Here is a 27,528-nt window from a genome sequence, read left to right on the forward strand (position 1 = left end):
TAGCTGCTGGGTCCCGCCCACTCCGTCCGGGGTCCCGCCTACCCCTGACTTCAAGCTGAAATCTGACAGATCCTCCACTCTCCTCTCTGTTGCTTCTCAGTTTCGCACACTTGGCGCGGCACTTGATGCTTGCCAGAGCCGCTGCATGTGGAGGAGGGAGGAGGACAGCAGTCGGTGTTAATGCGATGCATGTCTGGGGCATCAATAGTGAGTAAGCTGGTGGCAGCTTAGGCGCCAGGTTGCGATTTCTGGTCGCATTGGCGACCTGGCACCTGGGGTTTGTCGAGTCCTGGCTTAACTTACTGTATTTGTTTTGATTTCTTTGTATGAATGGACTGCATGGGTTGTTACCGACGTGGTGAAAATTTCATGTCAATGGCGCCTTTAGAAATTGATTTACCTAGAAATATGGTGACGTGTTCAATACTCCTTTTAACTGCTTGTGTGTGTGTGTGGTGCATCCGGAAAGTATTCAGTGCGTCACTTTTTCCACAATTTGTTAGTCTTATTCTAAAATGGATTAAATTCATTATTTTTCTAAAAATTCTACAAACAATGCCCCATAATGACAAAAGTTTATTTGAAACCTTTACAAATTTATTAAAACATAAAAAATGAAAAAAATCCCATGTACATATGTATATATTCACAGCCATTGCTCAATACTTTGTTGAAGCACCTTTTGGCACCATTTACAGCCTTGCGTCTGAGCATACTGCTACAAGTTTGGCACATCTATTTTTGGGCAGTTTCTCCGATTCTTCTTTGTAGGACTTCTCAAGCTCCATCATGTTGGATGGGGAGCGTTGGTGCACAGGCATTTTAAGATCTCTCCAGAGATGTTTAATTGGATCCAACTCGAGGACATTCACAGAGTTGTCCTGTAGCTGCTCCTTTGTTATCTTGGCTGTGTGCTAAGTGTCATTGTCCTGTTGGAAGATGAACTTTCGCCCCAGTCTTCAAAGATGTCTCTGTATGTTACCTTCATCTTTCTCTTGATCCTGACTAGTCTCCCAGTTCCTGCCACTGAAAAACATTCCCACGGCATGATGCTGCCACCACCATGCTTCACTGTAGGAATAGTATTTGTCAGGTGATCAGTGGTGCATGGTTTCCTCCAGAGAGGACACTTGCCATTCAGGCCAAAGAGTTCAATCTTTGTTCCGTCAGAACAGTCCTTCAGGTGCCTTTTGGCAAACTCCAGCCGAGAAGCGCTGGAGCTCTGTCAGAGTGACCATTGGGTTCTTGGTCACCTCCCTGACTAAGGTCTTTCTCGCCAATCGCTCAGTTTAGCCAGACGGCCTGATCTAGGAAGAGTCCTGGTGATTTCTAACTTCTATTTACAGATGGAGGTCACGGTGCTCATTGGAACCTTTTTAATGCTGCAGAAATCTTTTGTTTGTTGGCTTGGTTTGTGCTGACATGCACTGTTAACTGTAGGACCTTATATAGACAGGTGTGTGTGCCATTCCAAATCATTTCCATTCAACTGAATTTACCACAGGTGGACTTCAAACAAGCTATAAACGCCTCTCAAGGATGGTTAACCACTTACAGATTGGAAGATTTGCCTGCTTAATGCCCAGTCCGTTCTTTGCGATACGGCACCGCTTCAGTTTAATGGACAATTGCGGGACACTGTACCCAAACAAAACTGACGCCCTTTTTTCCCCACAAATAGAGCTTTCTTTTGGTGGTATTTGATCACCTTGGCGGTTTTTATTTTTTGCACTATAAACCAGACAGACCATTTTGAAAAGAAAAATATTTCTTCTATTCACCGACCGACACAGCTCCTCTCTGTAACAAATGGGTTGTTAGCCTTATCACTAGGAGAATACTAGGCAAAGTTGTAACACAACACTCAGAACTTCATTCTGCCCAGGGGGGCGGTCCCTCGGGCTACAACCCTCCACGCTGCAAAGCAGCATCAGTTTTATTTTGCCTAGTAAAGAAGGACCTAGGCACCCTGCGGGCCCATCGGTCCGTGCTTTCTTTTTTACGCAGAAAGCTTGGGTTTTGGAGTAAGATGAATGATCCTGTGATCTACTATCAACAGCCGGCTGGGTGACAGGCTGGATACCCTTATCCTTGTAGTCTCCCCAGTCCGACCATCGAGCGTGTGCGGGTCGCAGCTACGTCTCGGCAGGCCACGACATACCTCAGCTCCAGAGGTGGTCGTGAGCTTTTATGCTCTGGGGCGTACATATGACTGGGCTACTGATGTCTGCGTCACAGTATGCCGAGGCCAGTAGCTACCCTGTACCGATCAGGAGTAGATCTACAATGGAATGTGTCTCAGCTCTTCAGGACAGGTAAGTACAGCTCTCCCTACCCCGGTGGGGCTGAGCAGCTGGGCATTCCCTGGGAGGTCGATTCAGGGTTCCCTCACTTCCCTCTCTTCTCTCCCCTGTCTATCTTCCCTCCCCTCCCCCTCACGGGGGGGGGGGGGGGGCGGCGGTGTGTGTGTGTGGAGATCCCGGAGGGCTCTCATCTGGGATAGGGGACTGGCTGGTTGGTGGTGTCCTGGATACTGTGTGTTAAGCTCCCGGGAGGTGCCTGTGAGGGTCTGGCTGTGTTTTCGGTGCAGCGATGTGTCTGTCACATTTCTGTCTGTCCCTCATGGAAGCTGGCCGGTGGCCATTTTAGGTGTGGGCGAGGGAAGCATGTCTTCTGGGCTTTAAGTGGCCATTTTCCCTGTGCTTTCCTACTCAGGACACTGGCGGCCATTTTCTAGAAGCCTGAGCACGTTTTCAGTGTTCTCCTGCAGCAGCTACATGTGCTCTGTTTCCTGTCTGTTTACTGGACGCCGGGCAGCCAATTCATTGTAGCCTGACCACGTTTTTCAGATCGTTTAGCGATCATTCTGACGTACTGCCACTGACACAGGTTTTGTTTCCTTTGCACCTGGGAGCACTCGGGGTCTAAAGGCACTACTTGTGAACAACGCAGAACTCCTCAGGGTGGTGAGTCCGGCAGGTTACAGCCCCTCAGTCAGCGGCAGCAAGGAGGGTGGGACTGTCGCTATCCTAATTCCCCTTCGGGTGGCAGACAGGGTAGGGTCAGCATGGCTTCAGAAACTGGTGTTTCTTTCCCCGAAATCCAGACAATTGCAACCGGGTCACCTGCGGACTGCGCAGTTCCTATGGACACCCTGACGGCGGTCCTCAATTCTTTCGTTGCCAAGATGGGAGGCGGTGCGTGGGAAGAAAGGTGCTAAAAAGCGGCCCCTGCCCCCAAACCAACCCCCCCCCCCCCTCCTCCGTCCTCTGAGGAGAGATCTAATGCAGACTTGGGTCCTACTGAGGCTGGTGACCCCTGCTCTGTCTTGTCAGACGCTGACCAGGACGGTTCGGATAGTGAGAATGAGTCCCCGTCCTGGTCCGGGCGTGACAAAGCGCTTGTTGGAGCACTTATCACAGTTGTGCGTGATACCTTGAAGATTCGGGAGCCAGCGGATCTCTCTGCTGATGTACCGGTCCCTTTTGGTTCACGCAAGCCAGCACGTTCACCTAAGGTGTTACCGTATCTGACTTATTTTGACAAGTTCATTTACAAGGAATGGGGTTGCCCGCAACTGACCTTTTCGGTCCCCAAATACATGGCTGTGCATTACCCCTTTTGAGGAAAGCCTCCTCAAGAAATGGTTGGCTCCTCCGGTCGTGGACCCCCCAGTATCCAGGTTAAATGAAGTAACCACAATCCTGGTTGAGGGGACTCCTGCATTCAAGGATCCCACGGACAGGAAGGCCGAGGCAGTGGCTCGTTCCTTGGTTGTGGGGTCAGCCGTGCAACCTGTACTGGCATCCGCACTTGTGTCACAGACGCTGACTGAGTGGACAAAACTTTTGCACCACGAATTAGGAGAGCAACAGGCTTCCCCTGTGTGCGTGGAACTAGCAAACCACTAGTGCAAGGCCTTAAGTACGTCTCCGACACAGTCCTGGATACTCTCCCAGTGTCGGCTGTGGTGCTGAGGCGCCTATTTTGGCTAAAATGCTGGTCTGCTGACCAGGCATGCAAAAGAGCCCTGACGTATCTTCCTTTCCTTGGCGACCGTCTCTTTGGATCCTCATTAGATGACGTTATTAAAAATGCCACCGGTAGTAAGAGTACCCTAATCCCACAGGCCAGAAAGGCCAAGGAGCCACGCCGTAGGCAAGGGCCCTCTTTATCCGCTCACAAACTGCTTTTTCGTCCGTCTGGAGCATCGACAAAACATCCCCAGCCCGACAGGACGCCTATGGATGGTCAAAAACGTCCCTGGAACCGCAAGCCTGATAAGCCTGCGAATAAAAGTGCTACTGCATGAAGGTTTGCCCCACCCGTGTCTCGGGTGGGGGGGGGTTACCTTCGGGAGTTTGCATCACGGTTGTCCTCCCGGTTATCCAAGCAATGGGTCTGTGATCTGATTTCCACAGGCTACAAGATAGAATTTCTCTCTTGGCCGCCAGATTCTTTGCCTCCAGCATACCCGTATCCCCGGTTCGCCGGGAGGCCCTGTTGGGGGCGGTAAGGGAATTGTTGAATTTACCTGTTCCGGACTCGGAACGCTTCCAGGGTATCTACTCAAATCTGTTTGTGGTTCCCAAGAAGGAAGGGGTACGTCCGATCTTGGACCTAAAAGCCCTCAATCACTTTGTGAAAGTGCAGAGGTTCAGAATGGAATCAGTTCGCTTAGTAGTCGCTGCTCTCCATCAAGGGGACCCCCTGGCATCCTTAGACATCCAGGATGCATACCTGCACATACCCATTTGCCTCCAGCATCAAAAGTTTCTGTAATTTGCAGTCGGGGAAGCCCACTACCAGTTTGTGGCTCTTCCTTTTGGTCTGGCATCAGCCCCCCCCCCCCCCCCCCCGAGTCTTTACCAAGGTACTGGCTCCAGTTTTGGTGTTGCTGCGACAACGTGGGATCACGATCATGGGTTACCAGCCGGTCTCCTCTTGAGGGCATCTTCTGCCTCAGAAGTAGGGGGGGATTTGGCGATCACCATGCAGACGCTGCAAGAATTTGGGTGGCTGTTGTACCACTTGCTGTCGGACTCCAAGGAAGCGAGTTTTTCGCCCTTCAGACAAATTGCAGACTCTCAGATCCGCGGAAAACAGCTGATGAACTGCAAATGGTCATTGCTCCACTTTTGCATGCGAGTACTGGGGCTCATGGTAGCCTCCTTCGAGGCAGTGCCTTATGCCCAGTTCCACACCAGAGTGCTGCAGAAGGAGATCTTGTTGGGACAAATCTCTGGCTCTCCTGGATCTGTCGATCCAGGGACAACAGTCAGACTCGTGGTTGAGATCCCCGGTTATTCATTCCGTATATCGTTCCTTCCTCTGAAATGGACGGTGATCACAACGGACACCAGCCTATCCAGATGGGGTGGATTTATGGGAGTTCAATCGGCTCAGGGCCTCTGGTCGATGGAAGAATCGGAGTTGCCGATCAATCTGATCTAATTGAGAGCAATCAGGCTGTGCCTCTACACATGGTCGATGAGACTGCAAGGGCGTCCAATCAGGATACAGTCAGACAACGCTACGGCTGTGGCATACGTCAGTCACCAAGGGGGAACAAGATGCTCAGCCGCTGCATGGGAGGTCACTCGCATACTTTGATGGGGAGAGCGACACATGGCCAACAGGGTAGGTATTTTCATCCCGAGAGTGGAGAACTGGCAGGCGGACTATCTAAACCGTCAGATGCTGGACCCAGGAGAATGGGCATTGCATCCGGAGATATTAAGGTTACTGTGCCTGAAGTGGGGCACACCAGACGTGGAACTACTGGCCTCCCGTCTCAATCGGAAGGTGCCAAGATTCGTGTCCAGGACAAGAGATCCGTGGGCCGATGTGACAGATGTGTTGGTAGCTCCGTGGGATCAGTACCAGCTGATATATACCTTTCCTCCACTGAAACTGTTACCACGTCTGCTTCACAGAGTGGAAGCCGAGGGGATCCCAGTAATACTGGTTGCCCCAGATTTGCCTCAGTGTCCTTTGGTACGCAGACCTGGTGTATCTGGTGGCAGACGCTCGCTGGCAACTGCCATTGCGAGAGGACCTTCTGTCTCAAGGTCCGATTCTCCATTCTGCTTTACCATCGCTGGCTTTAACGGCATGGCTATTGAGAGCCAGGTGTTGAGGAACCGGAGTCTGTTGGACTCTGTGATTCCAACTATGAGAGCACGGAAATCTTCTTTTCGGAAGTTATACCATCGTACCTGGAAGGCCTACATCTCCATGTGTGAGGAGAATGGATTGCATCCGTGCTCCTTTTCCATATCCAGGATCCTGCTGTTTCTCCAGCAAGGAGTAGACCAGAGATTGGCGTTAAGCACCATCAAAGGGAAAATTTCAGCCTAAGCTGTCCCCCCCCCCCCCCCCCCCAACGACCCCTGGCATCGCACTCCTTAGTGGGTACCTTCGTTCAGGGGATACGACATGTAGTCCCTCTGGTGCGTCCACCGTTTCCCCCATTGGATTTGAACCTGGTGTTGGCGCTTCAAAATCCGTAGTTTGAAAACATCAGGGAGATTCCCCTGTTGACCCTTTCCCAGAAAGTGGTCTTTCTAGTGGCCATCACATCAGCCAGTAGGGTTTCGGAACTGGCGGCATTATCCTGCAAGTCGCCCTATCTGGTTATCCACAGGGAATAGGGTAGTGTTGCGGCCGCAACCGTATCTTCTACCGAAAGTGGTCTCGGCTTTTCATATCAATGAGGACATTGTATTACCATCTGTGTCCTAAGCCGAAGCACCCTAAGGAGGTGGCCCTTCACACTCTTGATGCGGTTAGGGCTCTTAAGGTGTATTTGTCTGCCACGGCTCCCTTTCGGAAGTCAGACTCACTGTTTGTTTTTTCGGTGCCTGGTCCAAAGGAATGCATGGCGGTCTCGTCGGCCACCATTTCCAGGTGGATCAGACAGATAGTAGTACAAGCCTACGCCTTGAAGTTGCCCAACGTTCCGATCATGGCCCACTCCACAAGGGCGATTGGAACATCTTGGGCTTTCCGACACCAAGCGTCGGTTACTCAGGTGTGTAAGGCGGCGACCTGGTCATCTGTCCATATGTTTAATAAGTTCTACAAGGTAGACGTCAGTGCATCGGCTGATGCCTGTTTTGGCCACAAAGTTTTGCAGGTGGCCGTGTAGTTGCAATTGAATCCTTTTGATCTGTTATTCACCGACCGACACAGCACCCGCCCCTCCTTTTCTCTTTACGTTATACTGCTTGTTGACGTACTGATGCTGCTTTGCAGGGTGAAGGGTTGTAGCCCGAGGGACCGCCCCCTTGGGCAAAACTAATAGTTCTGAGTGTTGTGTTACATCTTTGCCTAGTATTCTCCCAGTGATAAGGCTAACAACCCATTTGTTACAGAGAGGAGCTGTCGGTTGGTGAATTGCAGAGAAAAGGATTTTACGGTGAGTTCAAAAAATCCTTTTTTTTTTTTTGCTATAATAAATATCCCCCCCAAAAAATGTTTTTAAATGAATGTCTTCATCTGTTTAGGCCAATACATGTTCTACATGTTTTGTTAAAAATAAATCACAATAAGTGTATATAGATTGGTTTGCGCAAAAGTTATAGCATCTACAAACTATTGGAAAGATTTATGGCATTTTTATTATATTTAAGTAGTAATGGTGGTGATCTGTGAAATTTTTTTTTTTTGTGGTACTGCGACATTTCGGTGGATAGATCAGACACTTTTAACACATTTTTGGGACTATTAACGTTTTATACAGCGATCAGTGCTATAAAAATGCATGGATTACTGTGTTAAATGTCACTAGTAGGGAAAGGGGTTAACTGTGTTTCCTAGTGAGTATTTCTTACTGTATGTGGATGGGACTGACTGGGGGAGGAGACATCGCTGTTGCTACTTTGAAGGAGACTGGTGGTGACCGGTTGCGTGCTTCAGGGCCGCGGGCGTGCGCCTCCAGCGGCTCTTAAAGGGGACGACGTACCCATGCAGCAATTCATGGCAACATGCCACTTTGCCAATTTATATCGTCATGAGCCGGTCGGCAAGTGGTTAATGGTAACTGGGTGCACGTGAGCTCAATTTTGAATGTCCTAGCAAAGGGTGTGAATACTTGTGGTACATGTGATTTTTTTTTTTTTTGTTTTGCTTATTTTTACTAAATTTGCAACGCTGTCAAACGAACTTCATTTGCGTTGTCATTATGGGGTATTGTTTTTGTAGAATTTTTGAGGAAAATAATGAATTTATATCATTTGGAATAAGGCTGTAACATGTGGAAAAAGTGAAGAGCTGTGAATACTTTACAGATGCACTGTACATACAGCATGTATGGGCTTTTAGTTGCAAAGCTGGAGGAGGTGTCGGTGGGCTACAAGTGAGCTAGTCAATTGAATATCCCTCCTGTGTGCAGCAGGCAGGAGCTGTTTTCGGAGAGCAAAAGTTTGCTCTTCACCTGACTGTATAGAAGCACCACAATTGATCTCTTATCTGTGCTGCTACAGAATAAGGAACATTTGTCTTGCTATTGTACATTAAGGAGAGGTTCAACCTCTTTAAACCACTACAGTCCACAGCAAAGAGGAGTGAATTAGCAGTGCTGCCATGCATCTTTCTCACATGCTCTCTCAGCCTTTTGTCCTCTACATACTGTTTCAGCAGGCAATGCAGAGAAGAGATCAGTAGCAATGCTGCTAAATAGTCAGACAAGGTGTACCCTCTGCCTTTTCTCTTCCCGGTGCTACAACTAGTAGTCCAGTGGCCTGCAGATCTCCTTCTAATTGCTCTGTCTAGCAGGGGGGTCTCAAACTGGCTGCCCTCCAGCTGTTGCCGAACTTCAAGTCCCATTATGCCGTCATTCTTGTAACTGTCAGCCTTGTAATGCTTCATGGGACTTGTAGTTCTGCAACAGTTGGAGGGCATCCAGTTTGAGATCCCTGGTCTATAGGCATGAGCTTTAATGTGCCTTATGCAAAATCCATCCCTGGTGGCTGTGCCTACACAGACTGGCCTTTACAGGGTCCCAGTGCTCTATACTTCAAGCTGGAACTGGCCGGTAACCAACATTTACACACCATCCAAGCACACAGCTAGACATGTTAAAGGAGAATTTGTGGCCAAAACTTTTTTCCATGTCTTTGTTGATCTCCTACCTTCACCGGCTATGCATTCCATCTTCTTAGCTCAGTAGTTCCTCTGTAATAGCCTGATGAATTGGAAGTAAAATCGTTAATCCTCAGGGGTTTCCTGTTTGTAAGACTGGTAGCTGCGTTTCCTCCTGTTCCTCCAGCCACCGCACTTGGCACATCCCATTTGTAGTTCCATACACAGCACGCAGGGATGTACTAATGTCCCTGCTTAAAATAGTGGATGGAGGGGTCTCACAGACCCCGGTCTGTACTGCCCATGTAGTTGGTGTCCTCCCCCCCTGACTGCCAGCACTCACCACCTCCAACACCTCCCGTCAGCCCATCCGTCAGCCATCTGTCACTGCTGCACAGGGATCGTTAAGGAGAGCCGGCTAGATGAGAGCGGGGATCTCCCGCTCTGACACATCTTGTATATGAAACGCTGGTCACTGTAATGTCCTGGCTCCTGTAATAGAAAGCACACAGGTCCAATCCTGGTCCAGGAGGTGGGACTTAACAGCGGACAACATTTTATAAAGCTGTGTCACAGTAGGAGATCCCCGCTCTGTCATCCGGCTGGCTCCAACGATCCCTGCTGCACTGATGGGTACAGATAATATACACTGGTGAGGCTTCAGTGATGGGCACCGACGAGGCTGCACTGATGAGCATTGGTCCACTGCTTTGATACCAACCACTACCCTACTGACAACCTTCCTACAAAGATTCATTTTTTTTTTTTTAGGTTTTATTTTCAGTTTGATGCGCATTATATGTGACGTTGCATATCAGACTGGTATTGTGGTAATATTGAAGTTTTTTGAGATTTACCTACATTAGAGGGTTCCACCATTATTCTGTTATTGATTAGTAAGTTTGCGCTGCAATTTATTTATTTTTACTTTTACTTTACTTTTACATGCCACGTGCTGGTGTAAAGCAGCATGTCCTGGCTCTTTCTGTGGTGTGGCTAGGGATGCGCTCATATATACCATATAAGCACTGATTGCTGTTCGATCTGAAAGCAAGTTACAGCAAGAGGAAGAATATTTATAATACTGAATTACAGCAGAGTACAGCGGTTAAAATATATAATTGTGGACATGTGTCTACAATTTGGTTATGATTGCATAATGCATGTAAGGACAATATGTTTATCTGCTGTTGTGGACAGAAAAGAGATCACATGTGACGATAGTAGCACAAACATGCTTTACATTAATAAGGCTGTAACCTACCTATCCTGCTGTGTGCTGCTGAGTAGTGTCTGGCTTCCTGCAGAATGAGGGGGCGCGTTTTAGGTTGAAGTGGGCTTGTACAGGTTTAGTGTAGCCTTCGATATTCGCTGCGATTTACAAAGCATGATGAGAAGTGTAGTTTCATTATAGTGTAGAGAGAGGAGAGGATATGATGTAATCCCTGCTGTAACAACTCCTCCTTGGCAGAATTGATGCTGTATCTTTTGAGTTGGAGAGCTGAAAATTCAGTTAGACTTTTATCTAAAATGGTAAGGAATTTCACAAATGTAATGACTGTTTAGTTTTTTGTGTAGGGGTGTACTAATAGGGGATTTCTTTGCTGAATTCGGAGTTCTGCTTTAACCTGGTGACACCAGTGACACTCCGCTTAACTAGCTCTTTCTGCTAGTTGTAGGGTGCAGGCTGTAGGTGCAATACACCTTGTCAAAGTGTTAGATGTTATATGTTATTTTTGTAAGTGATGTCAGAATGCCTCTCCTTATTCCATTTACGTCCATTTCCTTTGCTAAATATGATGGCACTGTTGTTGTGGAAAACTGAGCCATCACCATGCCCCTCTTTGCATTCTTCTCCTTACCCTGCCCTTTCAATGCGATAACACATACCGTATATACTCGAGTATAAGCCGAGATTTTCAGCCTCTTTTTTGAGGCTGAAAGTGCCCCCCTCGGCTTATACTCGAGTCATCGCTGTCTGCCCGCTCGATCAGCGTGTCGAGCAGACAGACAGCGGCCATTCTATTCAAAAGCCGCGCCTCCGGCGCCGCCTTCGCCTGTGATAGGCGGAACACTGAATTTCCCAGCAGCCTGTGTTCCGCCTATCACGGACATCGTATCATCCTCGTACTACGGACGAGGATGATACGACGTCTGTGATAGGCGGAACACAGGCTGCTGGGAAATTCAGTGTTCCGCCTATCACAGGCGAAGGCGGCGGCGCAGCTTTTGAACTTTACAATGGCCGCCGACGAAGAGGGCACGGGACGGCACGGCACGGGACGGGACGGGACGGGGGCAAGGCAAGGCAAGGCAAGGCAAGGCAAGGCACGACACGACACGGGACGGATCCAAGGCGGCAAGGCACGGGACGGAGGCAAGGAGGCAAGGCACGGGACGGAGGCTCGGGACAAAGGTAGGCTGGACACACACACACACACACACACACACACACACACACATGGATGGAGACACACACAGGGATGGATGGATGGATGGATGGATGGAGACACACACACACAGGGATGGATGGATGGATGGACACACACACACACAGGGATGGATGGACGGACACACAGGGATGGATGGACGGACACACAGGGATGGACGGACACACAGGGATGGACGGACACACAGGGATGGACGGACACACACACAGGGATGGACAGGCATGTCTCACCCTCGGCTTATACACGAGTCAATAAGTTTGCCAGTTTTTTTGGGGGTAAATTGGGGGCCTCGGCTTATATTCGGGTCGGCCTATACTCGAGTATATACGGTAAGCGCTTTTATTTTCTTATGCTCTGATCTTGTTGGTTTGTATCGGGTACTGTATGTGATCACTATCTATAGCATAGTTATGGTATGTTTCTCATACGTAGTACCTCTTTAAATGTGTAATATATTTTGGAATATTGCCTTAGTTTACATTCTCATGTATGTTTGTACCCTGAAAAATGTCTGAATAAAGATTTGACCTAAAAAAACAAAACAAAAAAAAAAGAAAAAAGTTCAACTAACAAAATTATTTATAATTTTTTTTTTCTGTTCATTTTTATTCATGTATGTGCATTTCTGGTTTCTTTTTATAGGCCTGGGCAGATGCCTTTCGCAGTTCTCCAGACTTGACGGGGGTCGTCACTATGTATGAGGACCTCAGACGAAAGGGACTAGAGTTTCCAATGACTGATTTAGATACTCTCTCTCCTATTCACACCCCTCAGCCGGTAAGGTGATATGAACAGTGCTAACATTTTAAGTATTTTGGTGGCATTCATATATTCAATGTTTTCCTTTCAAAACTGCCATTTTTCCAGTGTACTATAATGGCTGGAAATTTTTAGAGCGTTCTTAACAGAATCAGCGGCATATGTTGTACAATATGTCTCCTCCTGCCCCATAGAAGCTTCCAATCTAATATATCTGGCACTATCACACAGGCAAACACTCTAGAGTTGGTTTGTATTGGGTATAACTGTGGAGGAAAACCATGCAGGCCCAGGGAGAATATGGTCATTTCATTCACCATTCTCTCCATTAAATATTGGCTGAAGGATATTGAACTTTGTAGCTTTATATTTTTATTTGGTGTGCAGAGATTATTGCCACGTGATGGAAAATGGCCCCATAATTCTTCACTGGTCCTTACCTTTTCAGGAATAAAAAAATAACCTTTCATTATGCCTCAGTTAATCTGGCCATAAACTGGTAGTTTCTTTTGCAATGCTTCATTTTTTTTTTTTTTAAGAACGCTTGTTATCTGTTCTAATTGTTAATGGAATAAAACCAATGCTTTTTTGACTGTAGTAATGAAACATTTTTTCAAATGAACAAATTTCTTTATAAGTGGGATTCGTTTGGGAGTCAACATTGACTTGGAAATCAAATGTCAAAAGCAAACAAAATTTTTAAGTACTTTTGAAGGAAATTCATTGAATGTACTAACAATTTTCATACAAATGTTTGCATGGTCAGCTTGTGTACGTGGGACCAAAAAAAATCCATCATATGCACTACATCTAGGTTATTTTTTTTTTGGCCAGATCATGCTGTGGTAATGGCCCCTTTACCGCCGCTCACTGTTGTCACGTTGTAGCTGCTCTTTTCACTCTGTCCTCCTCTCTTCTAACCTGTGAAGCATGCTGTACTTAAGTCTGCACATTGTTTGTAGCGCACTCCTGAGCCGTGCGCCCTGTATGTTGGGCACTCCTGAATCCTGCAACCTTTACGTGGTGTACTTCTGAACCCTTGTATAATGTGCCCATGGTACTTAGCAATGCCTGTAAGGTCTTCACATTGTTGGTGCTCTGGCCAGTATGAGAGGTTCCTCCATTTCTTGTAAAAATGTGTATATTTTATATATTATGGAGATATTATGGGGCATAATATATTATGGGGCAGGAGGTGTTGGGACAAGCCAAGTTTGGGAGCCCCAAAAACTTCCAAGAGGAGCAAAAGTGTTTGGACTAATGACCAGGAAAAATTCTGCTGCTTTAATAATGGTTGATGGCAACGATTGTTTTCAACCGTATAGACGAGAGAATTTGAAGGCCCAGGAAGGAAAATGTTCTAGTTTCTTATCTGATCAAACTAAATTCCAACTTTTAAGAGAATGAAGTTGGGCAGCACAGTGGTGTAGTGGTTAGCACTCTCACCTGGCAGTAAGAAGGGTCGTTGGTTCAAATCCCAACCATGACACTACCTGCCTGGAGTTTGCATATTCTCCCTGTGCCTGCGTGGGTTTCCTCCGGGTTCCCCCGGTTTCCTCCCACAATCCAAAGACATGCAGATAGGTTAATTGACTTCTGTCTAAAATTGGCCCTAGTATATGATTGAGGACCTTGGATTGAGAAGTCCTTGAGAGTAGGGACCGACGTGAGTGTGCAATGTACAGGAATAAGGACAATTGTAGACACTCACTCAGGTTGAACTGGATGGACTGGTGTCTTTATTCAACCTAAATAACTATGAAACTATGAAGTTAGAAGCTCTTTTGGCCATTCATTCTGGATTCCTGTGACTAATATTTAGCCGACAGCGGGCGTTGTTGGCTGCTGTGACTTAGTTGCTCCATGTTCTGGAGAGATCCTGACTTTAATGTCGGGATCTACCCAGATGTCTGGACCGGCATGTGGCTCAGCCACTCCCACTCCAGGTATGGATTAGATCCATCTGAAAAGCTCTCAGTAAAGGAAAGCCAGTAGTCCAGAGAATTAAGTATTCCCTGGTAAGTATCTATTTGAAAACATATAAAGAAAAGAGGAGAGCTTCTTATAAGTATGTATAGTCAGAACTTGCTCTGAACTTTTTACTTAGGGTGATAAGGAAATGGCATTTTTCAAGTGAATGCATTTACCTTTTAAGATTGATATTCCTGATGCTCCCCGCTAAGAGGACAGCACCATACCAGGTAGAGGCAGCTGTACGAGATGCCAGCTCAAGGCGTCTTTGTACACCTGTCCTGGTAGTGATGTCAGTTCGTGGAGCTGGACATGACGTTCACACACTCGGCCAGGCTCTAGTGCACATGCGTCTGGACCTCCGAAGTTTCACACTGCATCCAAGGGATCAGTGGGCGGTACGGGTGGCTGGCGCAGCTGCAGACCATAGCACCAGGAAGAGACAAGACGGTCTCCTTCCGTGGGCTAAAAGCGCCGCTGACAGCCAATTGGCTGTATCCAGACGATGCTTTGTGGCCGCATAGCACCTCACATCACCGCACTTGGAAGGGGAAAATAAATTAGATTGAAGAATTAGTAAGGAAAAATAATTAGACCAGAGAATTTTTTTTTTTTTTTATATGGAAAGGGGCATTATAACAGCTGGCTCATGGAGGGCAACATTGCAGCAACATATATATTACATTCTACTAAATATATTTGTATTAAAACTATAATTACCAATTAATATAATATAAATTAATTTGTAGCTGTCCAATTATATCAGACCTACACTAGCTTATAACTCAAGAGAACTAATAAATAGAAAAGAAAAAGGGTGGAGGGGGAGAATAAATTAGGGAATCACTAAAGAGACTAGTAGTGGTCAGCAAACTGGGTTGTTGAGTTGTTATAATCTAAAATGTCACTATAAGAATTGCCTATATGATTGTGTCTCATTTAAACCTGGGGCATGGATAGCATCCAAGCATTCAATCCATAGTGTTTCTTTTTGTAGGATCACTTTGTCCCAGTTACCTCCACTTGGATCCTTGGGGATTACCACTAGGGCAATAAATGAGACACAAGTACCATCAAATCCATGGTAAAGATCAAGGTGTCTGCTGACCGGAGTCAGCATTTTACCAATTGAAAGGTAGACCTGGTTTAATACGTTGCCAGAAGCAATGGGCTGTCTTACTGACATAGAATGCACCACATACGCAGGACATCAGATATACAACCCCCTGTGTGTTGCAGTCCGCTCTAGATTTGGGAATGATAGGTTCCCCATTAGGAAGTATGACCGTAGTCTCCTGACATATCCAAGGGCAAAATGTGCATTTGCCACATCTGTATGTGCCACTATTCCTAGCTCCAGTGCGGGGAGCTGGGGAGTAGGGGCTTGTTTCAAGTCTATCGCGTAGGGAACTTGCCCATCTAAACGTGAGTTCTGGTCTAATACCTGCATGTTTTTTCACAGTTGAATCTTGTTGTAATATATGCCAATGGTATGTATATTTCTGACCTCTTGGCGGTGGGCTGAGAACTGTGATAATTCTCAAAGTAGTTTTAGTGGTTGAAGAGTAATTTTTAGGGTAAAGCAACCTATTCCTTGACTGTTTTAGGGCTTTGTTATAGGCTTTCTGCAAAAGCGATTTACTGGAGCCAGTAGGCATGCACAGAGTAGTTTGGCCTCGGATATAAAATCCACTATATGAGTACAATTTCCGAAAAAGCCTTATGTACTGTGTATAAGGGATTCTGCGGACTAAGGCTGCAGGATAAGCACTGGTTGTGTGCAGCAAAGTATTTCCTGCAGTTTCCTTACGGAAAAGACTGGTAACCAGACAATTGTTCTCATCCTTAAAAATTTAGAGATCTAGAAATGTGATTCTCTGTGTATTCAATCAAATTTAAAATAAATCTCAAAGAATGGTTTTGGTTTAGCCTCATCCGAGAAAATATGTTGTTCCCGGCCCTCCAGGTACAGGTTTGCATAGGCAGGTGCATGCAGCATGTGCCCATGGCAACCCCCTGAACCTGGAGGTAGTGGGAACCTTTGAAACCAAACCAATTGTGAGTGAGGACAAATTGTAAGAGTCAAAATAAACTCATTGTACTTCCATTTTGTGTGTGGCTCTACATAAAGCAAGGTGCAAACCATTCCGACACCCTGTTCGTGAGAGGTGCTCAAGTATAAAGACTCCACATCCAGGGTCACGAGCAGGGCATCAGGAGGGACCACCATTCCTTCAATCTTTTTTAACAAATCTAGCGTATCCCCAGTGTAAGAAGATAGGCTTGTAACATGGGGCATCAGTACCGAGTTGATCAATCTACTGGCGTTTTTCGGTTAATGAACCGATTCCTGATATAATCGGTCTGCTTGGAGGAGATGCACAATTTTTGTGCACCTTGGGTAATGAGTAGAACATTGCTTGCCTAGGATGTTTGTTGTTGAGATAGTCGTACGTTTCCTGGTCATTGAGGCCTTTGTAATAGCCCTCATTGATAATGGCTAAGTATTGGGTTTTGATGATTGGAATGTGCGCAGGGGGGAGATTTGATGGTACTAGTCCTTGTTAAACAATATGTTGTAACGCATCGTTTCATAGTTTTGTTTTGTCATTAGGACAACGTTAACCCCTTTGTCTGATGCCTTAATGACCAGATCTGGGTGATTGATCACTTTATAAATAGCCGGTTTCTGGGCAAATGTGAGATTACTAGGCTAAGGGGTAACCTGCATACGTTTGTCAATCACTACACCTACCAGGAAAGCCCAAATATCAGAATCGGTAGCTCGGGAATTTTAGCGACTTGGATTTGATTTTTTTTTTAGACATCGTGGAATTGGCACATATTTTGGGTAGTACTGTAGATAATGAATGAATAAATGAAATACTTGTATAGCGCACAATGCGAACTGAATCGCCTCTAGATAGGGGATGGTTCCTGTGATGTAGCCTGTGTGTTGGTAACTATGGGATTTGGGGTCTCAATGTTTAATTCTAATGGCATCAAGTCATGGAGGGCTCGAAAGTCCGCCATCATGTAGTGCTTGATGCTTTCTGAAAATTAACATTCTTGTTTGGCTCTAACAGTGTCTTTATCAAACATATATCTGTTAGGCCTTGTGCAGACATATGTCCTTTATTAATTCATACTTATCTAAATTGGTAGATGGACAGAAACTTAACCTGAGCTTTAAGACCTCTAGTTCAACGTCTGAAAAGCAGCATGCTGTGAGATTCTCAGTATATCGAGTTCTACGTTGGAAGTAGACGAGGCTCTGCCAACTGAAAACTTGAAAGTGGTAAACTCTGATATGCCAAATGGGGATCCATTGTGTTTTGTTTGGTAAACATGGGTATAGATGGAAGCGAGTGGGAGATTTAATCCAGGGTTGGTCAGATAGAGAAGTGGGCGACAGCAATAGATGGCGGTAATGAATTCGATAGAGATGGTTGTGGTAATGTATTGGCTGGAATATAGTCTGGTATTGAGGATATTTTAGGGGTCTAAGGTTGTATATTCACAATTTGAGCAGCCTGGCGGGCCACCCCCCCCCCCCCCATGCACTAGCCCCACCACCACTATTAGAAGGGTTTCCTTATGTTTTAGTGTGACTCCTAGAGCTAGTATCCGCCACTAGAGGGATGTTTGGAATAGGGTGTGTAGTATCCACCACCATGACCCCACTTACATGATCCTGGATTGGTATTATTAGATACAGGTGCTCCTCGTCTGGTAGACGTCTGTGAAGAAAGGACCGAGATAGATGAGTCAGACTCAGTATCATCCTCAGTAAGCCTGAAATCCTGTCCCACATGTTTAACCCTCTAATTGTTTTTTGGTCCCCTTCCTTGATGGGTGTTATACCACCGACATGCAAAACCCTCCATAAAAACCACTCAACCTTTGGACTTTTTGTTCTGTTTTTTTGAAAATGATATCTTTAGTTATTTTGGTAATATAGTCCTTAACCTCTTTCCCCTATTGTCCGGAACCATGAAACAGAGACAGAAGTACAATCTAATCACACTTGTTTATTAATAAAAAGAGAAATAGGGGAAAGCGTAGTCAAGCAAGCCAGAGTCCAGTAGCCAGATCGGGTAGTCGGCCAGTCGAAAGTTCATAAGCCAGATGGGGTAATCAGCCAGTCCAGACGTCAGGGATCCACGGAGAGCAACTGCAAGCAGGATGGAAGCCAGGAGGGATGTTAGCAAGCCAGTCTTGAAACAACAGAAGGAGATGGTTCCTAGTGATGTGACCAAATGTGAAGGCAAAGGAGAAATGAGCTGGAAGACTTATATATAGGCAGGCCAGACGAGCATCATCGGGAACAGCTGGTAACTGAAGAGAGAGAAGAGAGCTGGCAATTAGCCGACAGCTGAGTGGCCAGCCCAGAGGAGGAAGGGCTAAGCCAGCCCTGACACCTATCTGGTATATTCAGCATGATCTTTGATAGTCATTCGTAGACGGTAACATTAATATGTCTTGATTAAGACTATTCAATTCTGATTGATATTGTACAATAGTTTCATCAGTTTCATGCTACATTGTGTCAGAGCTTTTTACCATGATTTTTTTTTAAATCCTGGGTATAGTTCTGAAAAGAGGGGTACAAATGAACTCATAGCCCATGTTTTCCCGTAAATATTGTTGCGAAAAATCATCATGCCAGTACGAATTGGATTTTTTTTTAACAGTCTTTTCATTTTAATCATATATTGATTAATATGGATCTCTGGTCCTGTATCTACATTGAAGTTTGAATTTCATTCATGTAACCCATCCAGGCTGTGCCTCCAATAGAGGGTTTTATGAGATGCATGATAATATGCATCTCCAACCCTAATCGGTTACATAAAGAGGGTCGGGACTTTAAATGAAGTGTGTATATTGTAGCTAATCAAAAGTATCAAATGGCGGCACAGTGGTGTAGTGGTTAGCACTCTCACCTAATAGTAAGAAGGGTCGCTGGTTCGAAACCCAACCACGACACTACCTGCCTGGAGTTTGCATGTTCCCTGTGGGTTTTCTCCAGGTACTCTGGTTTCCTTCCACACTCCAAAGACATGCAGGTAGGTTAGTTGGCTTCTGTCCAAAATTGGCCCTAGTATATGAGTGGGGACCTTGTATTGTGGGTTCCTTGATGGTAGGGACCAATGTCCGTGTGCAATGTACAGGGATAGGGACAATTGTACCTTGCTAACTATGAAACTATGAAAAGTGAAAACATGAACAAGTATTTATTTGCACATGATTATGTACATAGCAGACAATACATGCAATAGTGAGACATAATATAAACAAATCATGTATCCAAATCATTTACATGTTAAAAGCATGAATGGAATATACAATAATACTGTCCTCAATAAAAAAATCACTATAATACAACAGTTATAATCCACAGTATTGCCTGGATCCAAAAACCATGTAAGTATGTGTAGTGTGTGTTGCATATAGGTTAAGCTTGATGTGCTTCATGGGATCTATCCATTTTTCAGGGACGGATGCATGATACATCTATAAGGAAAGGTAAGTATATCAAAATCAACCATTCATAGAAAAAAAATGGAAAAAGAATATACATACAGGGAGGATAAAATAGTCATCCCTGTAAGACTTGCATATCTGCTTAGTGTGAAACAAACACAGCCAGAGTGCTAGGGCCCAAATTAATGCCTGGTCCGGAAACTGTGATAATAGGGTTCAACAGGAACACAGAAGGCATGAATGTAGGTGTAACCAGAGTGTCTGGAACAGTGGGGCAGATGGGCTCCATTCTGTTAATCAATAAAAATATGAAATGCCAAATGGTACTGAAAATATAAAAATGTAAGCTAATCAAAGAGAGCAGCCCAAATAAATTAGTATAAACTGATATCAAAACAGCGCAAGTCCCCAGAAAATGGTAAAATCCTGGCATTAAAACCCACATATGAAATTAATTTTATAATAGTGGTAATTAACTGGTGTTGCTGATAGAAGTAAGGACCAGCGATGTCTGGTGCAGACTGTGCAAGATATGTATTAGTCAAACTGACTGTCAATGAAAGAAATGCGTTTATATGCTCCCTATGTAATAAACGGACCCTGCCCAGTGGGAGTGAAAACCAGTAGTAGCAGGTGCAGACTACACAAATTATGTGCCAGTGTAGGAACTGGCTGTAAATGAATATACCTACAAAGTCCATAATCCCCAACCAATGAGGGTTTGTTTGGGGAAGAAGGAAAAGGAAAAATAGGGGGAAGGAACAGAAAGGGAAGACAAAGAACAAGTAAAAGGTTTGTAGAATATTTTTAATATAGTTCTTAAACCAGATAGTAAATCACCTAAGTAATAAAATAGATAAACCTAGCTAGGGTTATGTAATTTTTTGGGTGCTTCCACCCTGAATAGAAATTCTTTAAAATAATTTTGTATAACCACATAGTTGCTCATAGAATAAGCCAAAGCTCCTGATGAAGTGTTATCGAACATGTATCATGTAGAGCAAGTTGAGCTGAGTCATATATAATACACTGTCTCTCTGGTATTTGTTATCATTGATAAAAGTGAATTGTTTGGTTATCTGACTTGTTCATTACCTAACTCGACTCTGTAGATGGTGTAATCATTATGCTCATAGGTATTATTTGTAAATGTATGTAAGTTTATGTATGTGTTCTCATATTTTTTTTTTTTTAATAAATACTGTAAAAATTATTTAAAAAAATGTTTTTGTTGTGTTAGGCCTACAAAGTCCATTGTTACAAAAAAAAAACTTCAATGACTCAAACTATTGGGACGTAGCATTAATTGTGTAGTATCCACAGTACCACTCTGCAGTGATAGGAAATTGTTTCTTAAAACAAGCAAATAAAAAGCACTTCCTTCTGCATATGTAAAGTGAACTGTTCAAAGTCCAGGGATAAACAAGAATTCACAGTATGGTTCACCTGCAATATCTCCATCCCACATTGGGTTTTAGGGTTTTCACCTGCTTCAGGCCACACAACAAGCCACATGAGCTCATCAATGGTCTCTGTCCCCATCCAGTGTCCGCACTTGTCCGCAGCTGTGAACCACTCCGCAGTACTTCATAGACTTGTGTTGATTCCTGCCTGCATCCAGGTGTCTTAACTCTTAACTCCTTAAGGACCAAGATCCATGTATTCAGGGTTTTGACGTTTTCCCACCCCAAAGTGTCTGTGAACCTTCTTATTCTTGGTTCCAAATGAGGGCTACCAATCCCGGGAGAGCTAAAATCAGTCCTCTCCAGTTCAACTGCATTACCCATGAACTCCTCGCCCCACATGGGTAAGAACCCATGAATACTCAAACGGCATACAAGTCACCCCCCATTAAACCTGAACGGGAAAACATAGTTGTCATTCAGAACATAGTTGGCATCCTGTACAACCCACAAATTGATTATTGGCTCAACCCTGAGTGGGTATTCACTCCTAGACTTTTTGCATTGATTTAACTTTGATGGATTTTAATAACAAATGGATATTCTGGTAGAATCTGTCCCCTGGATCTCTGCCCCCTCTTAGCTTTTTACCTTCCGAGCTGCCACTTCAGACCAAAAGGCAGATTTAATGACTGCCTTGGATCACTTTCAGGCATAGGGAGTGGTTATACCAGTTCCTTTTTAGAAGATTGGTTTTGGGGTTTCTATTTAAACCCATTTATAGTCTGAAAACCAAATGGGGTATCCACCAAATTCTGGACTTAATCTCTAAACAGATTTGTGTAACAAAATTCTGCTGGAAACTAGGGAGATTTCTGGAATCAGTAGATTTACAAGATGCCTATCTACACATCTCCATCTTCCCCTTGCATAAATGGTTTCTGCATTTTGCTGTGGTAGATCAATATTTATAATATGTAACACCATCATTCGGGCTCTCCTCTGCACCCTTTAGTAATCAAAGTGCTTGCACTGCTTAAAGCGGTTCTGCACACATAATAATAAATTTTCCCATTCTGTTGCCTCTAGACCGTACATTTGATAATGCCACATTTTTTTATTTTTTTTATTAATCTACCTTTTGTAATTTGTAGTATTCGATTTTCCTCCCCTGCGGCGATGGGCGGTCTCTTGCGGGGATCAGCATCATTTCCTGATGAACCCCGCACTGTCTCCTGGGATCTCGTCCAAGTAATCCCAGGAGACATTGCGGCTAATGCAGCCGAAATCTCGCGTGATTTCGGCTAATACAGCCGAAATCTCGCAACATTTCAGCTGTAATAGCCGAAATCACGCGAGATTTCGGCTGTATTAGCTGAAATCTCGCGAGAGTTCGGCTGCATTAGCCGCAATGTCTCCTGGGATTACTTGGACGAGATCCCAGGAGACAGTGCGGGGTTCATCAGGAAGTGATGCTGATCCCCGCAAGAGACCGCCCATCGCCGCAGGGGAGGAAAATCAAATACTACAAATTACAAAAGGTAGATTAATAAAAAAAAAATAAAAAAAAAAAAAATGTGGCATTATCAAATGTATGGTCTAGAGGCAACAGAATGGGAAAATTTATTATGTGTGCAGAACCGCTTTAAGACTCTTCTGCAAACCTCATTATACAGGTTACCTGGCCAACAACCTACTGAAAGACATTAGCAACATCCTTGCCTGCCAATTTTTAAAGGATGCTGCATTTCCTTCAAACTTTTGGATGGGTAATCAACTTTCCAAAGTATGCTCTTCAGCTTTCACATGGTCTTGAGTACTTGGGTCTAATCTGCTATACAGCTGAGGGCAGAATATTTCTTCTTCAGGAAAAAGTTGCTTACCTGAGTCTCACTTGCTAACCCTCATCTCAGAATGGCACCCCTCAGTTTAATTTTGCATTAGTGTTCTGGGTTTCATAATAGCCTCCTTTTGAGACCGTTCTTTGTCCAGTTTTACTTCAAACCTCTACAATCCAACATACTAATGATGGGGAACAAACAAATCCATTCCTTGAATCGCCCAATGGTACATTTTCAATCCTGCCCTGAAATTGTGCAAGTCATTCCTTCCCATGACTTTGGTACTTGGTGATAACAGATGTCAACCTTACAAGCCTAGGTGTAGTTTACATCTCCTTGACTGTCCATGAGACATGGTCTGTAGAGGAGGTCCATGCCAGATCAACATTTTGGAACTGAGCGCCAATCAGATTAGCTCTACAAAAACTGGACCTTCCTTCAGAAAGGTCACCCAGTCAGTCCATGCCACAGCAGTGACCTACATAAACCATCAAGGGATTACCAGATGTCAATCTGCCTTAGGAGAAGCAAGTCTGATGCTCTCTTCATATTTACATTTCAGCACTCGACCATCCACATCCCTGGAGTGGACAGAATGTCTTCCTAAGCTGCCAATGCCTATACCCAAAGTATTGGTTCCTGCACCCCGTGATTTTTCAAAGTCTTTTTTTTCAAAGGCGAGGAAAGCCAGATGTGGACATCTTGGCCTTAAGGTTAAACAGCAAGCTGAACATATATTCCTAGCTAAGATCAGGGATCCTCTAGCATTTACAGGAGATCGTCTAATGATTCTTTAGGCTCTGTTCCAGCTGGCTTATGTCCATCCTCTGATGAAAATTCCCTCTTGACTGCTGTGCAAAATAGAGGGGAAAAGGAAACTAGTGACTCTCGTCCTGCCTAATTCGCTCACAAAAAAGTGGTACACAGACTTACATTTTGCGAATTTTACTGGCTTCAAGGCCCCTATCACATCCTGCTTCATGACACCCATGTCCTATGTAGACAAGACCTGAGCCCCTCTTTGTTCTGCCTAGAGGTCAGGTACTTCCTGCTCCACCACTGCCAGGTCAATGAGTGCTTATTTCCAGGGCCTACATCATAAAGGAAAAGGAATCCACCCTTCCCCCCCATCAGAGCTCATTCTTTCTTTCTTTTTTTATTAGCATTTTAATATGCACGTTACAGAACTTGGAAACAACATTTAGCACTACAATGCAGGATAATTATTCGGATTATTCGGATAATTGGGAAACCACAACACCTTATGTTATGGACGATTGTGAATCCCAATAGTAGGTCGTCACGTTCCCCCCTCAAAAAAAAATCTGTACCCCCATGGGATCTGAACCAGGTGTTATTGGCGCTTCAAAAACTGCCATTTGAAAATATCAGAGCGATCCCTCTGACTCTTTCCCAGAAAATGGCCTATCTAGTGGCCATTACTTAGGCCAGGAGGGTTTTTGAACTGCCGGCCCTGTCTTGCAAGTCGCCCTATCTGGTTATCCACAAGGATAAGGCATCTGCAACCTTCTTTTCTGTCGAAGTTGGTTTTGGCGTTCCACATCAATGAAGACATTTTGTTACCATCTCTGTGTCCGAAGCCGACACATCCTAAGGAGGTGGCCCTTCACTCCCTGGATGTGGTTTGGGCTGTGAGGGTGTATTTGTCTGCCACGCCTCCCTTTCGGAAGTCAAACTCCTTGTTTGTTTCGGTGGCTGGTCTGAAAAAAGGCATGGCGGTCTCGTCGGCCACCATTTCCAGGTGGATCAGACAGATTGTAGTACAGGCCTACGCCTTGAAGGGGCAGATGCCCACCTTTCCATTCACGGCCCACTCCACAAGGGAAATCGGAACGTCTTGGGCCTTGCGACATGCGTCTGTCGCTCAAGTGTGTAAAGCGGTGACTTGGTCGTCTGTTCACACTTTTACAAAATTCTACAAGGTAGACGTCAGTGCATCGGCTGATGCCTGTTTTGGCCGCAAACTTTTACAGGTGGCTGTATAATTGCAATTGCACATAATTTTTTTTTTTTCCTTTGGTAAAAACGCAGTACTTTTTAGTAAATGCACTGATGCATTTGTTACCGCAGTTCTGGTGAAGGTAGTGCCTCTCTGTTGAGGAGCACCCTGTTTTTTTGGGTGAAAAAGTTTAGTTATTCCCACACACTGTCGTTTTTGTGGGTCAAGTTTATACTAGTTCCCACATGCCATGGTGGGTGAAGTTTTATGCGGTTTTCCCACCCCTCGTTTTGGCACTGCTTGGTGACGTCCCAATGGTCTACAGAGAGGAGCGGTGTCAGTCGGTGAATATAAGAAAAAATAGGCTTTTTTTGTACTCACCGTAAAATCCTTTTCTCTGTAATTCACCGACTGACACAGCACCCGCCCCTCCTTTTCTCTACGTTATACTGCTTGTTAACATACCGAAGCTGCAAGGCAGGCTGTGGGATTGTTACTTAAGGGACCACCCTTTGGGCGGAACTAGAAATTTCTAGTTTTTATATTACATGTTAACATGTCATGCCTAGTCCTCTCCTAAAGGTGGCGTAACAACCCAATGGTCTAAAGAGAGGAGCTGTGTCAGTCGGTGAATTACAGAGAAAAGGGATTTTACGGTGAGTACAAAAAAATCCTATTTTTTTCCAGCAAGGAGGCATACCAAATTCTAAGCATGACCGACGAGAGCAGCGAGGAGCTCTGTGTGCAATTCAGATTACGAACCTGTTTTTAGCAGTGGGCCTGCTACAGTGGAGGAGGAAGCTGGTGCCCATCAAACGAAGGCGTTCTGGCAAGGAACAGGCTACCACAAGTAGAGTGGTGACATTCACAAGTAGCACAGTGGCATCCTCCAGATATGGAGCATCTTTGCAAGAAAGGCCAGGCACTAGTGGGGTGTCGCCTCAGCCCCAAAGGGTTAGGACCCATGCCAACCAGCCATATGCCCTTCAAAACCCTCTATTGCGTCCCCATAACTCAAGAGCAGCTAACATCCCCCCTTTTACTGCCCAGCCAGATGTCTAGGTGAATGTGGAAAATTTTGCCCCCATTGATGTTTGTTTTTTTTTGATTTTAGTTTTTATGGATGACTTATTACATTCAATTATGGCTCAGTGCAATCTCTATGTCCAACAATTTATGTTGGCCAAAGACCAGACCACTTTTTGTGATTTGGCACTGCATCACTTTAACTGACAATTGCACGGTCTGTGATGTGGCTCCCAAACACAAATAGAGCTTTCTTTTGGTAGTATTTTGGTATTTCGGTATTTGATCACTCCTGTGGTTTTTATTTTTTGCGCTAGAAATAGTGACAATGTTGAAGAAAAACTTACTATAGCAAAATGTAAAAAAAAAAAAAACACGCAAAAATAAAAAAAATTTAAAAAAATTTCAGTTTAGGCCGATACGTATTCTTCTATATATTTTTGGTAACAAAAATCGCAATAAGCGATTGATTGGTTTGTACAAAAGTTAGAGTTTACAAAATGGGGGATATTTTTATGGCTTTTTTTTTTTTTTTTTTAAACTAGTAATGGCGGCAATCGGAGATTTTTATCATGACTGCTACATTATGAAGGACTCATCGAACATGTTTGACTCATTTTTGGGACCATTGTCATTTATACAGCAATCTGTGCTATACAAATGTGTAAATGACACTGGCAGTGTAGGGGTTAAGTGTGTCCTAGGGGCATGTTTCCTACTGTGTGGGCGGGGCATGGCTGTCTGACATGTCACTGATCTCTGCTCCGATCACACGGAGTAGAGATCAGTGACATTGTCGCTAGGCAGAATGGAGAGATGCTTGTTTACTTTAGCATCTCCCCATTCTTCCTCCCTGTTAGGCGATCGCGTATTTTAAAGGGACGTACCTGTACGCCCATTTGCCTGTCCATGCCATTCTGACAATGTACATTGGCGTTTGCCAGTTGGTAAGTGGTTAATAAATATTGTCTAACGCCAAGCTGTATAAACATGAATGCTTATTGGACTTGAGCTTATCAGGTGAGGTGTATTTGTGTAATGAGTGAGGTGTGGCCTAAGGAGATCAACACCATATATCAAGGTATGCGTAATTAGGCAGCTTCTTTTACTCCATCAAAATGAGCCAAAAAATATGTAACCGACTCAAAAGTCTAAAATTGGAAAGTCTTTCAGAGGGATGCAGCACTTTTGAAATTGCTAAGATATTGGGGCGTGATCACAGAACCATCAAACATTTCGTTGCAAGATAGTGTTCAGAAAAAGACGCAAATTAACTGCGAAGAATTTTAGAGGAATGAAATGTGAAGCTACCAGGAACCCATTATCCTCCAGTGCTGTCATATTCCAGAACTGCAACCTACCTAGAGTGTCCAAAAGTACAAGGTGTTCAATGCTCAGATACATGGCAAAGGTAAGGAGGGCTGAAACTTGACCACCACTGAACAAGACATATAATTTGAAACGTCAAAACTGGGCCAGGAAATATCTGAAGACAAATTTTTCAAAGGTTTTATGGACCGATGAGATGGGAGTGACTCTTGACGGAC

General features: G+C 44.7%; 1 protein-coding gene across 1 annotated transcript in view; it reads left to right on the forward strand.

Annotated features, from left to right (window-relative positions):
* The window catches only part of TOM1 (target of myb1 membrane trafficking protein), a 519,326-nt gene that overhangs the window by 105,227 nt on the left and 386,571 nt on the right, over positions 1-27,528 (forward strand). The window contains exon 5 of the mRNA XM_077452403.1: positions 12,177-12,311. Within this exon, the coding sequence (XP_077308529.1) occupies positions 12,177-12,311 (135 nt within the window). The remainder of the gene's footprint in view (positions 1-12,176; positions 12,312-27,528) is intronic.

This window comes from Lithobates pipiens, unplaced genomic scaffold (genome assembly GCF_037356315.1).
Source record: "Lithobates pipiens isolate NorthernLeopardFrog02 unplaced genomic scaffold, aLitPip1_a1.2 Scaffold_23, whole genome shotgun sequence".
In the NCBI taxonomy this organism is placed as follows: domain Eukaryota; kingdom Metazoa; phylum Chordata; class Amphibia; order Anura; family Ranidae; genus Lithobates; species Lithobates pipiens.